Raw genomic sequence first — 12,619 nt, forward strand, 5'->3', positions numbered from 1 at the left:
AAAGTTATAGTCACAAATTACTTATTAAATAAAGACATGGATATTTATTTCCTGACCTTTCCAAGTACGTTTCATTAAAGGTAAAGTCCTATGTGTGATCCTTAGTTCTCTTTATACATATTCTGAGATATATAAATTTCATCTGAATGCATGTGCCAATTTCAAACATATTTACACTGGGATTGGATATAAAAACTGCTCAGTGGGAAAAAATACATATATAAGAAAATTGCTTTTGAGTATACTATGAATAGTCAATACATAACTAACAGTGAAACCATTTGGAAAAACTGAACAAAGTATGGGTAACCTATATTTGTTCACTAAGCTTGCATAAATTCATACAGAAAACATTTACTACTACAAGCACTGTCTTTGTAATGATTAAAATAGTCCTATGGAACTTAACCTCATAAGTCACATAGCTGGTTTTTAGGGGAGATGATGTGCCCTAGGGGTATGTGTGCCTAGTCTCAAAAGAGATTAATTGAAGCAAGTCCTTATACTGTTTTAAAAAGGGAAATTTAAAGGAAAGATTAGAGATGTAAATTAGAATCTTATTTCTCTGTAATATCTATCTGAACACAGAAGGTAGAGATGATTGAAGATAACCACTCCACAACAAAGGAATTTATCCTCATAGGATTTACTGCTCAACCAGAGCTGAAGCCCCTTCTGTTTGTTGTGTTCTTTGCCATCTATCTGATCACCATGATGGGGAATCTTGGTTTGGTGGCACTGATCTACATGGAGCGTCATCTGCACACACCAATGTACATCTTTCTGGGTAACCTGGCTTTGATGGATTCCTGCTGTTCCTCTGCTGTTACCCCCAAGATGTTAGAGACTTTCTTTTCAGAAGACAGAACAATATCCCTTGATGGATGCATGGCACAATTTTATTTTCTCTGTCTTGCTGAAACTGCAGACTGCTTTATTCTGGCAGCAATGGCCTATGACAGGTACGTGGCAATATGCAGCCCACTGCAGTACCACACCAGGATGTCGAAGAAACTCTGCATTCAGATGAGCACAGGAGTCTACATAGTTGCAAATTTGAATTCTATGATTCATGTAGGGTTACTGTTTAGGTTAACTTTCTGTGGCTCCCATCAAATCAATCACTTCTTTTGTGATGTTTTTCCATTGTACAGACTTTCTTGCATTGACCCCTATATCAATGCCCTGATGATACTTATCTTTGGAGGGTCAATTCAAATTTTTACTATTACCACAGTTCTAATCTCTTATTTCTTCATCATTTTCACTATTTTCAAAATGAAATCCAAAGAGGGAAGGGGCAAAGCCTTATCAACTTGTGCATCCCACTTTCTCTCCGTGTCAGTATTCTATGGTTCTCTTCTATTTGTTTATGTTCAACCAAGCTCAGTCAAAGAGAAAGAGAAAGATATTCCTGTTGCTCTTTTTTATACTCTAGTAATTCCTTTTTTAAACCCATTTATTTATAGTCTGAGAAATAAAGAAGTGTTAAATGCTGTGAAAAGAATTATAAATAACAAACCTCAAACATTCTGAAACAAATATGGGATGGCAAACAAATATAAAATGACTACTTTGTATATAAAATATTAAATCAGTAAAATATCATTTTTGTAAGTCCAGTAATGTATAAATGGATGCACAATACCAAAACAGAGTATTTCTACTGAGATGTATTTCAAAATCTAAGACCATAGATCTGTTAGGAAGGAGTAAATGATTACTCCTGGGGTAACAGATTATCTCACAGCATAATTACATTAATTTTTCAACACTGTCAACAAATGATAGGAATAGAAGACAGTTTATAAATTTAATATTGTTGGCAAATGTATGGAATCTCTAACTTAAAAATTCAATCATATTCCAAGATCTCAAATACTAATCATATGAGAAACACCATCTATCAGATGCAAGCTGTGCTTTTGAGTTTGATTCTCAGTTTTGTTTTTGTTCTAGAGATTATGAATGAACGTGAATTTATGCAAACTATGTGTTCTCAAATCAAGAATATTTTTCTTTGGTCTTAGATATCAGTCCTCTCAAGCTCTCTAAAATAAAGTATCTTTATATTGAGGATTTATTATTCTGTAGTTGCAAATGATGCTACTTATAACGAAATCCCTATGAATTTGAATATTTTCATGTTGTTTGATTAGTTATACACACATGGCTGTACAGTTCCTAAATAAATCAATTAAATCAATGGTTTGTTTCCCTGTTGTCATGTTTGTCTTCTTTCTTATTAGAAACACCACTAACCTGTAGTGTTTCCAATGCAGATTGTGTTATAATCACATCATTAGCAGAAGTAGGGAAATCAGTGCAAGCAAGTGAACAAAAATATTTACTGAACACTTAAAAGTAAATGTGAAAGAAAAAAAAAATACTTACTGAGAACCTCATATCTGGTAGGTAATAAATTAGAACTTTTGAATGCATTCAATACCAAAGAGTTAGGCATTATTTTTTCATATATTTCCAGAGCATAAACTCACAGTTTGAAATATTTAGTAGCTTAACCAAATTCATCTTGCTCACCTGGTATTTGGATCTGGAATTTGGGTCAAGACTGCCTTTTCCCCATAATATTTTACAACTCCATTCACAGTAGCTTAAGTTACAGTTAATCACAAAATATGAGGATATTTAACATACGTATGAATAAAAATTAATGCAGATTATACACAAACAATTCAGATTGTGTTGGGAGTTCACACATGAATTTCATGGGACATTTTGTCAAATTTAAAGGGATTTTGGAATCATTTGTTAGTGGGATTTGGGTGGATAAAATGTTATATATATAATGTTATAGATATATATATGTGTGTGTGTGTATATTATATGTAATGTTATATATAAATATATATGATATATATAATATATATTCCAAAAGTTATATTCCAAAATAAGGAATTGTCAATATCCTTACTGTCCAGATGTCCTAGTACTAGTCCTAACTAGTCCTAGTCCTAGTACTGATCTTCCTAGTATTAGAAAATAGTATAATGTTGTCAATCATAATTTCAGTTTAAATTGTGTTACATGCCACAGACACAACCGAATTTCCTTCTCTATTGCATTATTTTATATTGATTTCTCAAAAGAACTTTCACTTTTATAAAACAGTAATTACTTAACCCTGGCCATTCTTGGTCTTTTGTAAGTCTTTTGTAATTCAGATATATTTTTTTGATGTTATTGTTTTATTCTAATGTGTTCCTTGAAATCACTTGCAGTTAGCTACAGGTCTGAGAGTTACATCTTCACCATAAAAGGGACTGTCACAGCCACCCATGAAAAGGACTGGATCAGGTACTTGGGGACACCAGATTCTAATGACATTGCTTTAAGAACCTTGAAACCATACCACAAGACTGAGTCATGATTTCCAGAAATCTAATGGGATGCTGAGTGGTTCTTGAGATTGCTAACACAAGATTGAGTGGAAAAATAATTATTTACTTCGGACCAAATGGATTGGTGAAGAATGATTATGATTTTGTTTAAAATATTGCTAGTGGTTTAATGTTTTTCTCTCTTCATATGTGTGCATGTGTGTATACATAAGATGAATATACTTTTAATTACTGACCTCATGATATATTGCTCTGGAATTCTCCAACATGCCTCAAAAGAGTAAAGACATTTCCCATTTAATCATAATAGCATCATCATAAACAATAAATTTACAAATATTTAAATGCCATATATTAGAGTTCATGTGCAAGTTTTTCCCAATTGTCCCAAACTTGTCCTCTATAGATAATTAGTTTTTTGTTTGTTTTTTTGTTCTTTTTTTATTTATTAAAATTTATTCACACACCATACAATCATCCAAAATATGCATTCAATTGATCACAATACCATCATATAGTTGTTCATTCATCACCCCAATCTATTTTTTTATTCTCCTTGTACCAGAAAAAATGATCATAAGAAAAAAAAAAATAATGGTGAAAAAGGAACACCCAAATCATCCCCCCCTCCTGCTCTATTTTTCCTTTAGTTTTTTGCCCCCATTTTTCTACTCATCCATCCATATGCTGGATAAAGGGAGTGCGATCCACAAGGTTTTCAAAATCACACTGTCACCCCTTGTAAGCCACATTGTTATAAAATCGTCTTCAAAAATCAAGGCCCCTGGGTTGGAGTTTGATAGTTTCAGGTATTTACTTCTAGCTATTCCAATACATTAAAAACCTAAAAAGTGTTATCCATATAGTGCATAAGAATGTCCACCAGAGTGACCCCTTGACTCCATTTGAATCCTCTCAGCCACTGAAGCTTTATTTTCATTTCATTTTGCATCCCCCTTTTGGTCAAGAAGATGTTCTCAATCCCATGATGCCAGGTCTAGATTCATCCCTGGGAGTTAGATCTTGTGTTGCCAGGGAGATTTACACCCCTGGGGTTTCGGTCCCACCTAAGCGGGAGGGCAGTGAATTCATTTGTGGAGGTGGCTTAGTTAGAGAGGGCCACATCTGAGCAACAAAGAGGCATTCAGGGAGAGACTCTTAGGCACAATTATAAGCAGGCCTACCCTCTCCTTTGCAGCAACAGGCTTCTTAAAGGCAGGTCCCGTGATAGAGGGCTCAGCACATCAACCTGCCAGTTCTAAATGTTTGTGAGAACATCAGCAGCCATCCAGGTGAGGAAGCCCAACACCTCTGCATTTTCCCCCAGCTCCTCAGGGGAGCTCTGCAAATTTTTTTCATAGTTTTTTTTAATTAACTTTATCAAAAAATTAAAAAAAAAAACAGGCAATAAAAACCATTTCAAACAAAAACCAAGGAAAAAAAAAACAAATATCCTAGAATAACTACTTTACTTCCAACATGTTCCTAATCTACCCCAAGAAAATATACAGACTATATCCTAGGAAAGGAATAAGAAAAACAGATAACCTAAGATAATTACATTTTGTGATCTTGTTCCAACCATACCCACCAGAAATTAACAAACCATAGTCATTCCTGAGCATTCCCAGAGCATTAAATTTACCGAAGATAACTTATCTGTTCTTATTAGATTGTCATTCCCCCTTCACTAATTGCTATCTTTTGCTAGGTCCCCTGTATTCTACATTAGTGGTAACATATAATATTTCTCTTCTTGTGCCTGGCTTATTTTGCTCAGCTTTATTTCTTCAAGGTTCATCCATGTTGTCATATGTTTCATGACATCATTCCTTCTTACTGCCATGTAGTATTCCATTGTGTGAATATACCACATTTTATTTATCCACTCATCTGTTGAAGGACATTTGGGTTGTTTCCATCTCTTGGCAATTGTGGATATTGCTGCTATGAACATTGGCAAGCAGGTATATGTTTGTGTCACTGCTTTCAGATCTTCCGGGTATATACTGAGAAGCGTGATTGCTATATTGAAGGGTAATTCTATGTCTAGTGTTCTAAGGAACCGCCATACTGTCTTTCAGAGTGGCTGAACCATTATACAGTCCTACTAACAATGAATGAGTTCCAATTTCTCCACATCCCCTCCAGCATTTGTAGTTTCCTGTTTGTTTAATGGCAGCCATTCTAATTGGTGTGAAATGGTATCTCATTGTGGTCGTAATTTGCATCTCCCTAACAGCTAATGCATCAAGGATTCAGGAAAGTTCACTATTTACATTGCATTATCATGAATTTTTATATATCTTTAATCTAGGAGAATGATCTTGCTTTTTTTTCCATGAATGATATTTAAGTTCTTAAAAATTGAGTCAATTGCCTTATAAAATATCCTGCAATTTGTATTTTTCTGGTTTCCTCACAGTTATATGCAGCTTAAATAATATACCCTGATATGTGTGTTGTTTTCCTTTCTGCAGCATGACTGGTAATGCTAATGTTGTTAATTTGGTTAAGGCAGTGTCCAACAGATTTTTCCATGGCAAAGATAACATGTTTCTTTCATAATTAAAATAAAACTAGTTGGATAATAAATGGAATACATGTGGATTTCAAGATCCCAATACTTTCATCAATGGTTTAACTTTTATTAATACACCTTGCATGAATCAATTCTTACTTTGGCAGTGGAAAAAAGTGTTTTATCTGATTTCTCTATGGCTTCATTCTGAAAAGTCAAGCTTTCCCTCAAGGCAATATTATATGTTTAAATAAAAATTTTTAACAGTTTTAGAATCACTGAAAAATTGTGATGATAGTAAGAGAATTCTCATATATGATGCACCAAAAATTATCATATTATTAACCTTTATCTTACAAATCTATGTTACATTTGTTGCAATTAATCATCAGCATTGATACATTATTATTAACTAAAGTCATACTTTAGGTAGTTTTAACTAATTTTCTGTTTCAATATCCCATCCAGGATACCACATTACCTTATTCTTTAGGCTCCTTTTGGCCTAAAATGCTACTCAGATTTTCCTTGCTTTTGATGGCATTGCTTGTATGCAAAGTATTTGCTTTGATATTTTCTCCAGGCTTTTCCTTAATTTGTGACACTATAAGATGATCCAGGCTTGTCATGTATATTTCCTTATTCAGTCCTAGAATCAACTATTTCTCCAAGGTTTCTTTCATTGGGGAATGCTATTAGAAATGAAGATCTGTGGAATAGTGCTTATTACTACTGGTATGTCATTGCTTCTAGCTAGCAGAGCAAGGATGTCTGTGTGTGTCCCTGTTGCTCTACATGCTCACCAGCAACTGGAATTCTCTGCATTTTTGTTTGTTTGTTTGTTTGTTTTTTAAGACATTACAGAGGATAACCCATTACTGTTTTAATTTGCAACTCCTTAATGGTAAATGATATCGGGGTCATTTTCATATGCTTATTTGCCATCTTTCTCTTCTTGGTGAGCATAGATCTTGTGCTTATTTTTTAATGGTGTGTTCATTTTGTACTTGGCAACTTAGCTGAATTAGTTTATCAAAACTCTTAGTTTCTTTTGACTTCTTTGGGATCACATTAGTTAGGGTTCTCTAGGGAAACATAACCAACGGGTGTATATCTGTAAATGTGAGATTTTATACAAGTGTCTCACACAACTCTGGGGATGCATGAGTCAGAATTCCATAGTCAGAATTCCATAGGACAAGATGAGTGAGTCCAAATTCTATAGGGCAGGATGATGATTCCATATTCTGTAGGCAGGCAGGGAGCTGGCAACCCCAATGAAGGTCTTTGTTGAACTCCCCTGGAAAAGCTGGCTAGCTAAAGAAGAAGTGAAAAATCTCTTTCTTCTCCCTTAAATGTCTTCAACTGATTGGGTTAAATCCAGCTGATTGACTTATTTCATTGTGGAAGAAACTCCCTTTTTGATGTAATCAGCCACAGATGCAATCAATTGTCTCATGATTTAATAAATGAGGCTTCTGTTTTATTAACCAGCCACAAGAGTCCTTTCAGTAACACTCAGGCCAGTGCTTGCTTTACCAGAAACCTGGGCACAATCACCTAGCCAAACTGACACATGAACCTAACCATCACAGAGATTTTCTATATAAAGGATCATGTCATCTGATAGAGATCATTTTACTTCTATTCCAATTTGTATGCCTTCTATTTATTTTTCTTGCTAATTACACTGGCTAAAACTTCTGTTGTTGAATTGTTTGGGTGAAAAATAGACTTCTTATCTTAATCCTGATTTTAGAGAGAAGATTTCATTCTATAACCATTGAGTATTATACCTTGGGTTTCTCAATAAATAGCTTTTTGTCATGTTGAGGAAGTTCCATTTAATTCCTAGTTTTCTGAGTATTATCATCATGTGATGGAATTACATTTTGTAAAATGCCTTTCCTGTGTTAAGATTATCGTCTGTTTTTCCCTTTGTTCTATCTAGAAGGAACAGAGAAAATTAAACTATATAAATTAAAAACTAATTATTATGATGCTTGGTGAAACTCTTCTGCTTATAACAATTTGTATTAGTCTCCTAAAAGGTTCAGACATAGTGTATCTATCCTCTCTATTCTTTCTTTCTCTATGACCCCATCTATTTTCTATCATTTTAAATATCATCAATATGAAGATATCCCAACAGATATATTTCCAGCTCTGACACATCCCCTAATCTCCAGAATCATATATCCAACTGGATACTTGACATCTTTGTTTCATAGTTAAAAAGGCAACTCAGATTTAATGTGAACACACACTGCACTTGAAATTTCCTTAAATATTTTACCCCTGGTCTTCTTCATCTTGGCTGTACTATTGACCTACCAGTTGTTAAGGAGAAATGCAGAATAGTCCTTCCACTCCCGATACTATAACATTCAAACTTTCATAAAATTTACCATTGTATCTCTTAACTTTATCTTAAATGTGCTTACTTCTCTCCATTTATACTATCTGCATGCAATTCCATATCACATCATCTCTCACCTGTTTGATAGCAACAGTTTCAATCTGCTCACTCTAGGTTCCAGTTTGCTAAATCTGCAAAATACCAGATATGGATTGGCTTTCACGAAGTGAATTTATTAGGTTACAAATTTAGAGTTCTAAGGCCATGACAGTGTACAAAATAAGGTATCAACAAGAGGATACCTCCACTGAAGAAAGGCTGATGGTGTCTGGAAAACCTCTATCAGCTGGGAAGGCATGTGGCTGTTATCTGCTGGTCCTTTGCTCCTGGGTTGTGTTTCAAATTGTCTTTCTCTCAAATCTCTCTGAGCTTCTGTATCTCTTAGTTTCTCTCAACTCTCTGTTTGGTTTTCCTGACATGCTGCTCTCTTAGTATCCAGGAGTCCTCTTTTTAATTCTCTGGGGCAAACTCTGGGCTTTGTCTCTTTGGTTAGCATCTCCAAATATTTTTCTGTCTGCTTCACCAAGTATCTGGGTCTGGGTCAGCTCTTAGACTCTCATGGGGGCAAACTCTGAATTACATATCTTAGCTTCTCCCCAAAATGTCTCTCTCAGCCTATCTGAATGCCTTCTCTCCATGAGCCCTCTAAAGGAATCCATTGATCTAATTAAGTCACATATGGAATGGGTGGGGTCACACCTCCACAGAAATGATCTAATCAAAAGGTCTCACATACAGTTGAGTGGTTCACATCTCCATGGAAACTACCTAATCAAAAGGTCCCACCCAAATCAAAAGACTCATAAGTCTTCCCCGACAAGATTGTGTTAAAGAATATGGCTTTTTTGGGGGACATAATAGATTCAAACCAGCACACTCTACTTTACTCCTTTTACTTCTTTTGAATATTTATTCATAAAACAATTTAAAAATAGTACTGAAAGATGCATTTCAGACACTAGTATCCTGACCAACACCATGACCTATGCATCTCAACTTCACAATTTTGCAATTTTTTAGAATTAACCTAAAATAGAATAAAGAGTCTGACAACATCACCAATGTCAGGAGTCCCATACCCTTCCCCCAACCCCCATAAACATTTTGTTTTGGTACATTGCCTTTGGTACACTAAAGGAAGTATAACACAATGTTTCTGTTAATTATAGTCTCTAGTTTGCATTGACTGTTTCCCCCCAATCCCATCCTATTTTTAGCACCTTGCAATGTTGACAATCATTTGTTCTACCTCATGTGAAAACATATTATTACCTTTGATTACAATTGTTGAGCACCCTAGGTGTCTCTGAGATATACAGTTCCAGTTTTTATCTTTCATCTTTCATTCTGGTGTCTCATATGGTCCAAACCTTCTCTTTCAACTATATTCACAGCCATCTTTGTTCAGTGTACTTACATTGCTGTGCTTCTATCTCCCAAAATTGTGTTCCAAACCTCTCACTCCTGTCTTTTCTTTCTGTCTGCAAAGCTTCCATTAATGTTTCCTGTAGAGCAGGTATCTTGCTCACAAACTCTGTCATTGTCTGTTAGTGAGAGAATATTTTAAGCACTCCCTCATATTTGAAGGATGGTTTTGCCAGATATAGGATTCTTGGCTGGTGGTTTTTCTCTTTCAGTATCTTAAAGATAACACAACACTTCCTTCTTGCCTCCATGGTATCTATTGAGAAATCTGCAGATAGTCTTATCAAGCTTCCCTTGTATGTGATAGATATCTTTTCTCTTGCTGCTTTCAGGATTATCTCTTTATCTTTGATGTTTGATAATCTGATTATTAAGTGTCTTGGTATAGGCATATTCAGATCTATTCTGCTTGGGGTATGCTGCACTTTTGGATCCATAATTTTATGTCTTTCATAAGAGATGGGAAATTTTCATTGATTATTTCCTCTATTATTGCTTCTGCCCCTTTTATCTTCTCTTCTCCTTCTGGGACACCCATGACATGTACATTCCTGCATTTCATTTTGTCATTTAATTCCTGGAGACATTGCTCATATTTTTCCATTCTTTTCTTTATCTGTTCTTTTGTGTGTAAGCTTTCAGTTACCTTGTTCTCCAGTTCCTGAGTGCTTTCTTCTGCCTCTTGAAATCTGCTGTTGTATGTTTCCATTGTGTCTTTCATCTCTTGTGTTGTACCTTTCATTTCCATAGATTCTGCCAGTTTTTTTTTTCTTTTGATTTCTACCTTATGTATGCCCAGTGTTTTCATTATATGTTTCATATTTTTTGCCATATCTTCCCTAAACATTGTGAATTGATTTAGCATTAGTTGTTTAAACTCCTCTATCTCAGTTGAAGTGTAGGTTTGTTCCTTTGACTGGGCATAACTTCATTTTTCTTAGTGTAGGTTGTAGTTTCCTATTGTCTAGGCATCTGATTTCCTTGGTTATCCCAATCAGGTTTTCCCAGAGCAGAATAGGCTCAGGTCTGAGAAGGAAGAAATATTCATTATCTGGTTTCCCTGAGGGTGTGTCTTAGAAGATTAGTGCACCTTGTGAGGCCTCAAGTCACTGTGCTTTTCTGCCCAGCAGTTGGTACCTGTCAGCCTGTAGCTCCAGACTGTTGTAAGGAGGTGTGGCCTGTGGCTCTTTTCTCCCAGGCTCTGGGGTCTGGTTCTGAATGTAAGGTGGGTAGTAGAGCTAGGCCTCACCTCTTTCCTTTTAGGGAAGATAGAATCCCTAGGGAGAGGTCATCAGCATTTGAATGGTCTCTGTCTGTGCTATCTCCACCCTTGTCTGTGTCAGAGAGCTGGGAACTGAAAATGGCTGAGGCTTTCTCCACTGAGCTAAAAAAGGGACAGAAAGCATTGTTTAGGTCCAGTCTACAGCCACCCTCTGGCTCTCTAAGTCAGCCATCACCAAAACCCTCTGTCTGCTTTTTGGGGATTCATTTCTTGCATTGAGCAGAAATTGAATCCCCAGTTGGAAGTCAGTTGAGCTCTATTTGCTTGCTCAGAGAGTGCTGCTGTCTAGCACCATGAGGCTTTGCAGCTCAGGCCATGGGTGGAGGGGGCTCCTGGCTTGGATCTGCAGTTTTTACTTACAGATTTTATGCTGCAATCTTGGGCATTCCTCTCAATTCAGGCTAGTTTATGATGAGTGGACAGTCATTTTTGTCTCCCCACAGTTATTCCAGGTTATTTACCAGTTGTTCCTGGTTGTTTGTTACTTGTTCCAGGGGGCCAAACTAGCTTCCACTCCTCTCTATGCCACCATCTTCTTCCATCTCTACAGTTAGTAGTTTAACATTCTTTCATCAACAGTAACAAATTTATTATACCAATACTATGAATCAATAATGGAGGGGGGATGGTTAGGGGTATGGGAGGATTTGAGTTTCCTTTTTTTTTTTTGTCTTTCTTTTCTTTTCTGGAGTAGTGAAAATGCTGTAAAAATTGAAAAAAAAATAATTGTGTTGATGGATGCACAGCTGTATGATGATACCATGGGCAATTGATTGTATGCTTTGGATCTTTGGATAATTGTATGGTATGTGAACAATCTCAATAAAAATAAATAAATAAAAGAAAAAAATGAAAGAAAATTAAAAAGAAGTTTCCTACCCACAATAGTCCTACACACACAGGAATGGTTAAAAGAATGTGGCATTTTCTGGGATACATTATAGCTTCAAACTACCACATCTTAAAAAGTTATCTTCCAATCTGTGTACACAGGATACTTTGTAATGTATTCTGATCTTTAAATTATTTCAGCAGTGTTTTGAAGTTTCATTACACAAGTCTTTTATACCCTTGTTAAATTTATTCATAGATATTATATATTTAAGGCTGTTGTAACTGGAATTGTTAACTTCTTTGTAATGTTCAGTATTAGTGTTTAGAAACAGAACCAATTTTTGCACATTGATGTCACACTGTGCAACTCTGATGAAGTTGTTTATTAGCTCTAGTAACATGAAAATGGATTACTTTGGATTTTGTGTATACAAGATCATGTCTTATGGCAAAGGAGACAGTTTTACTTTTTTCTTTCCAATTTGTTATCTTGTATTTCTTTTTCATTCCTTATTGCTCTGGCTAAATTTTCTAGGAGAATATTGAAGATCATAGATGAAATTAGGCATAACTGTCTTGTTCATCATCTTAAGGGGAAGCTTTCACTTACCATTTAGAATGATATTTTTTTTTCATACTTACCCTTTTCATGTTGTGGAATTTACCTTCTATTACAGGTTTTCTGTGTGTTTTAACCATAAAAGGGTGCTGGATTTTGTCAAATGCCTTCATGCATCTTTTGAGGTGATCATTTTTCTGTGTAAAGAGGGTGTTTT

General features: G+C 35.4%; 1 protein-coding gene across 1 annotated transcript; it reads left to right on the forward strand.

The window, feature by feature from the left end:
• The first annotated feature begins 597 nt into the window (after positions 1–597).
• LOC119512374 (olfactory receptor 5K1-like) lies at positions 598–8,854 on the forward strand. The gene is made up of 2 exons (XM_037807033.1): positions 598–1,514; positions 8,797–8,854. Exons 1-2 carry the CDS (start codon positions 598–600, stop codon positions 8,852–8,854), a joined length of 975 nt encoding a protein of 324 aa, XP_037662961.1.
• Positions 8,855–12,619: the final 3,765 nt, after the last annotated feature.

Source organism: Choloepus didactylus, chromosome 1 (assembly GCF_015220235.1).
Source record: "Choloepus didactylus isolate mChoDid1 chromosome 1, mChoDid1.pri, whole genome shotgun sequence".
NCBI lineage: Eukaryota > Metazoa > Chordata > Mammalia > Pilosa > Megalonychidae > Choloepus > Choloepus didactylus.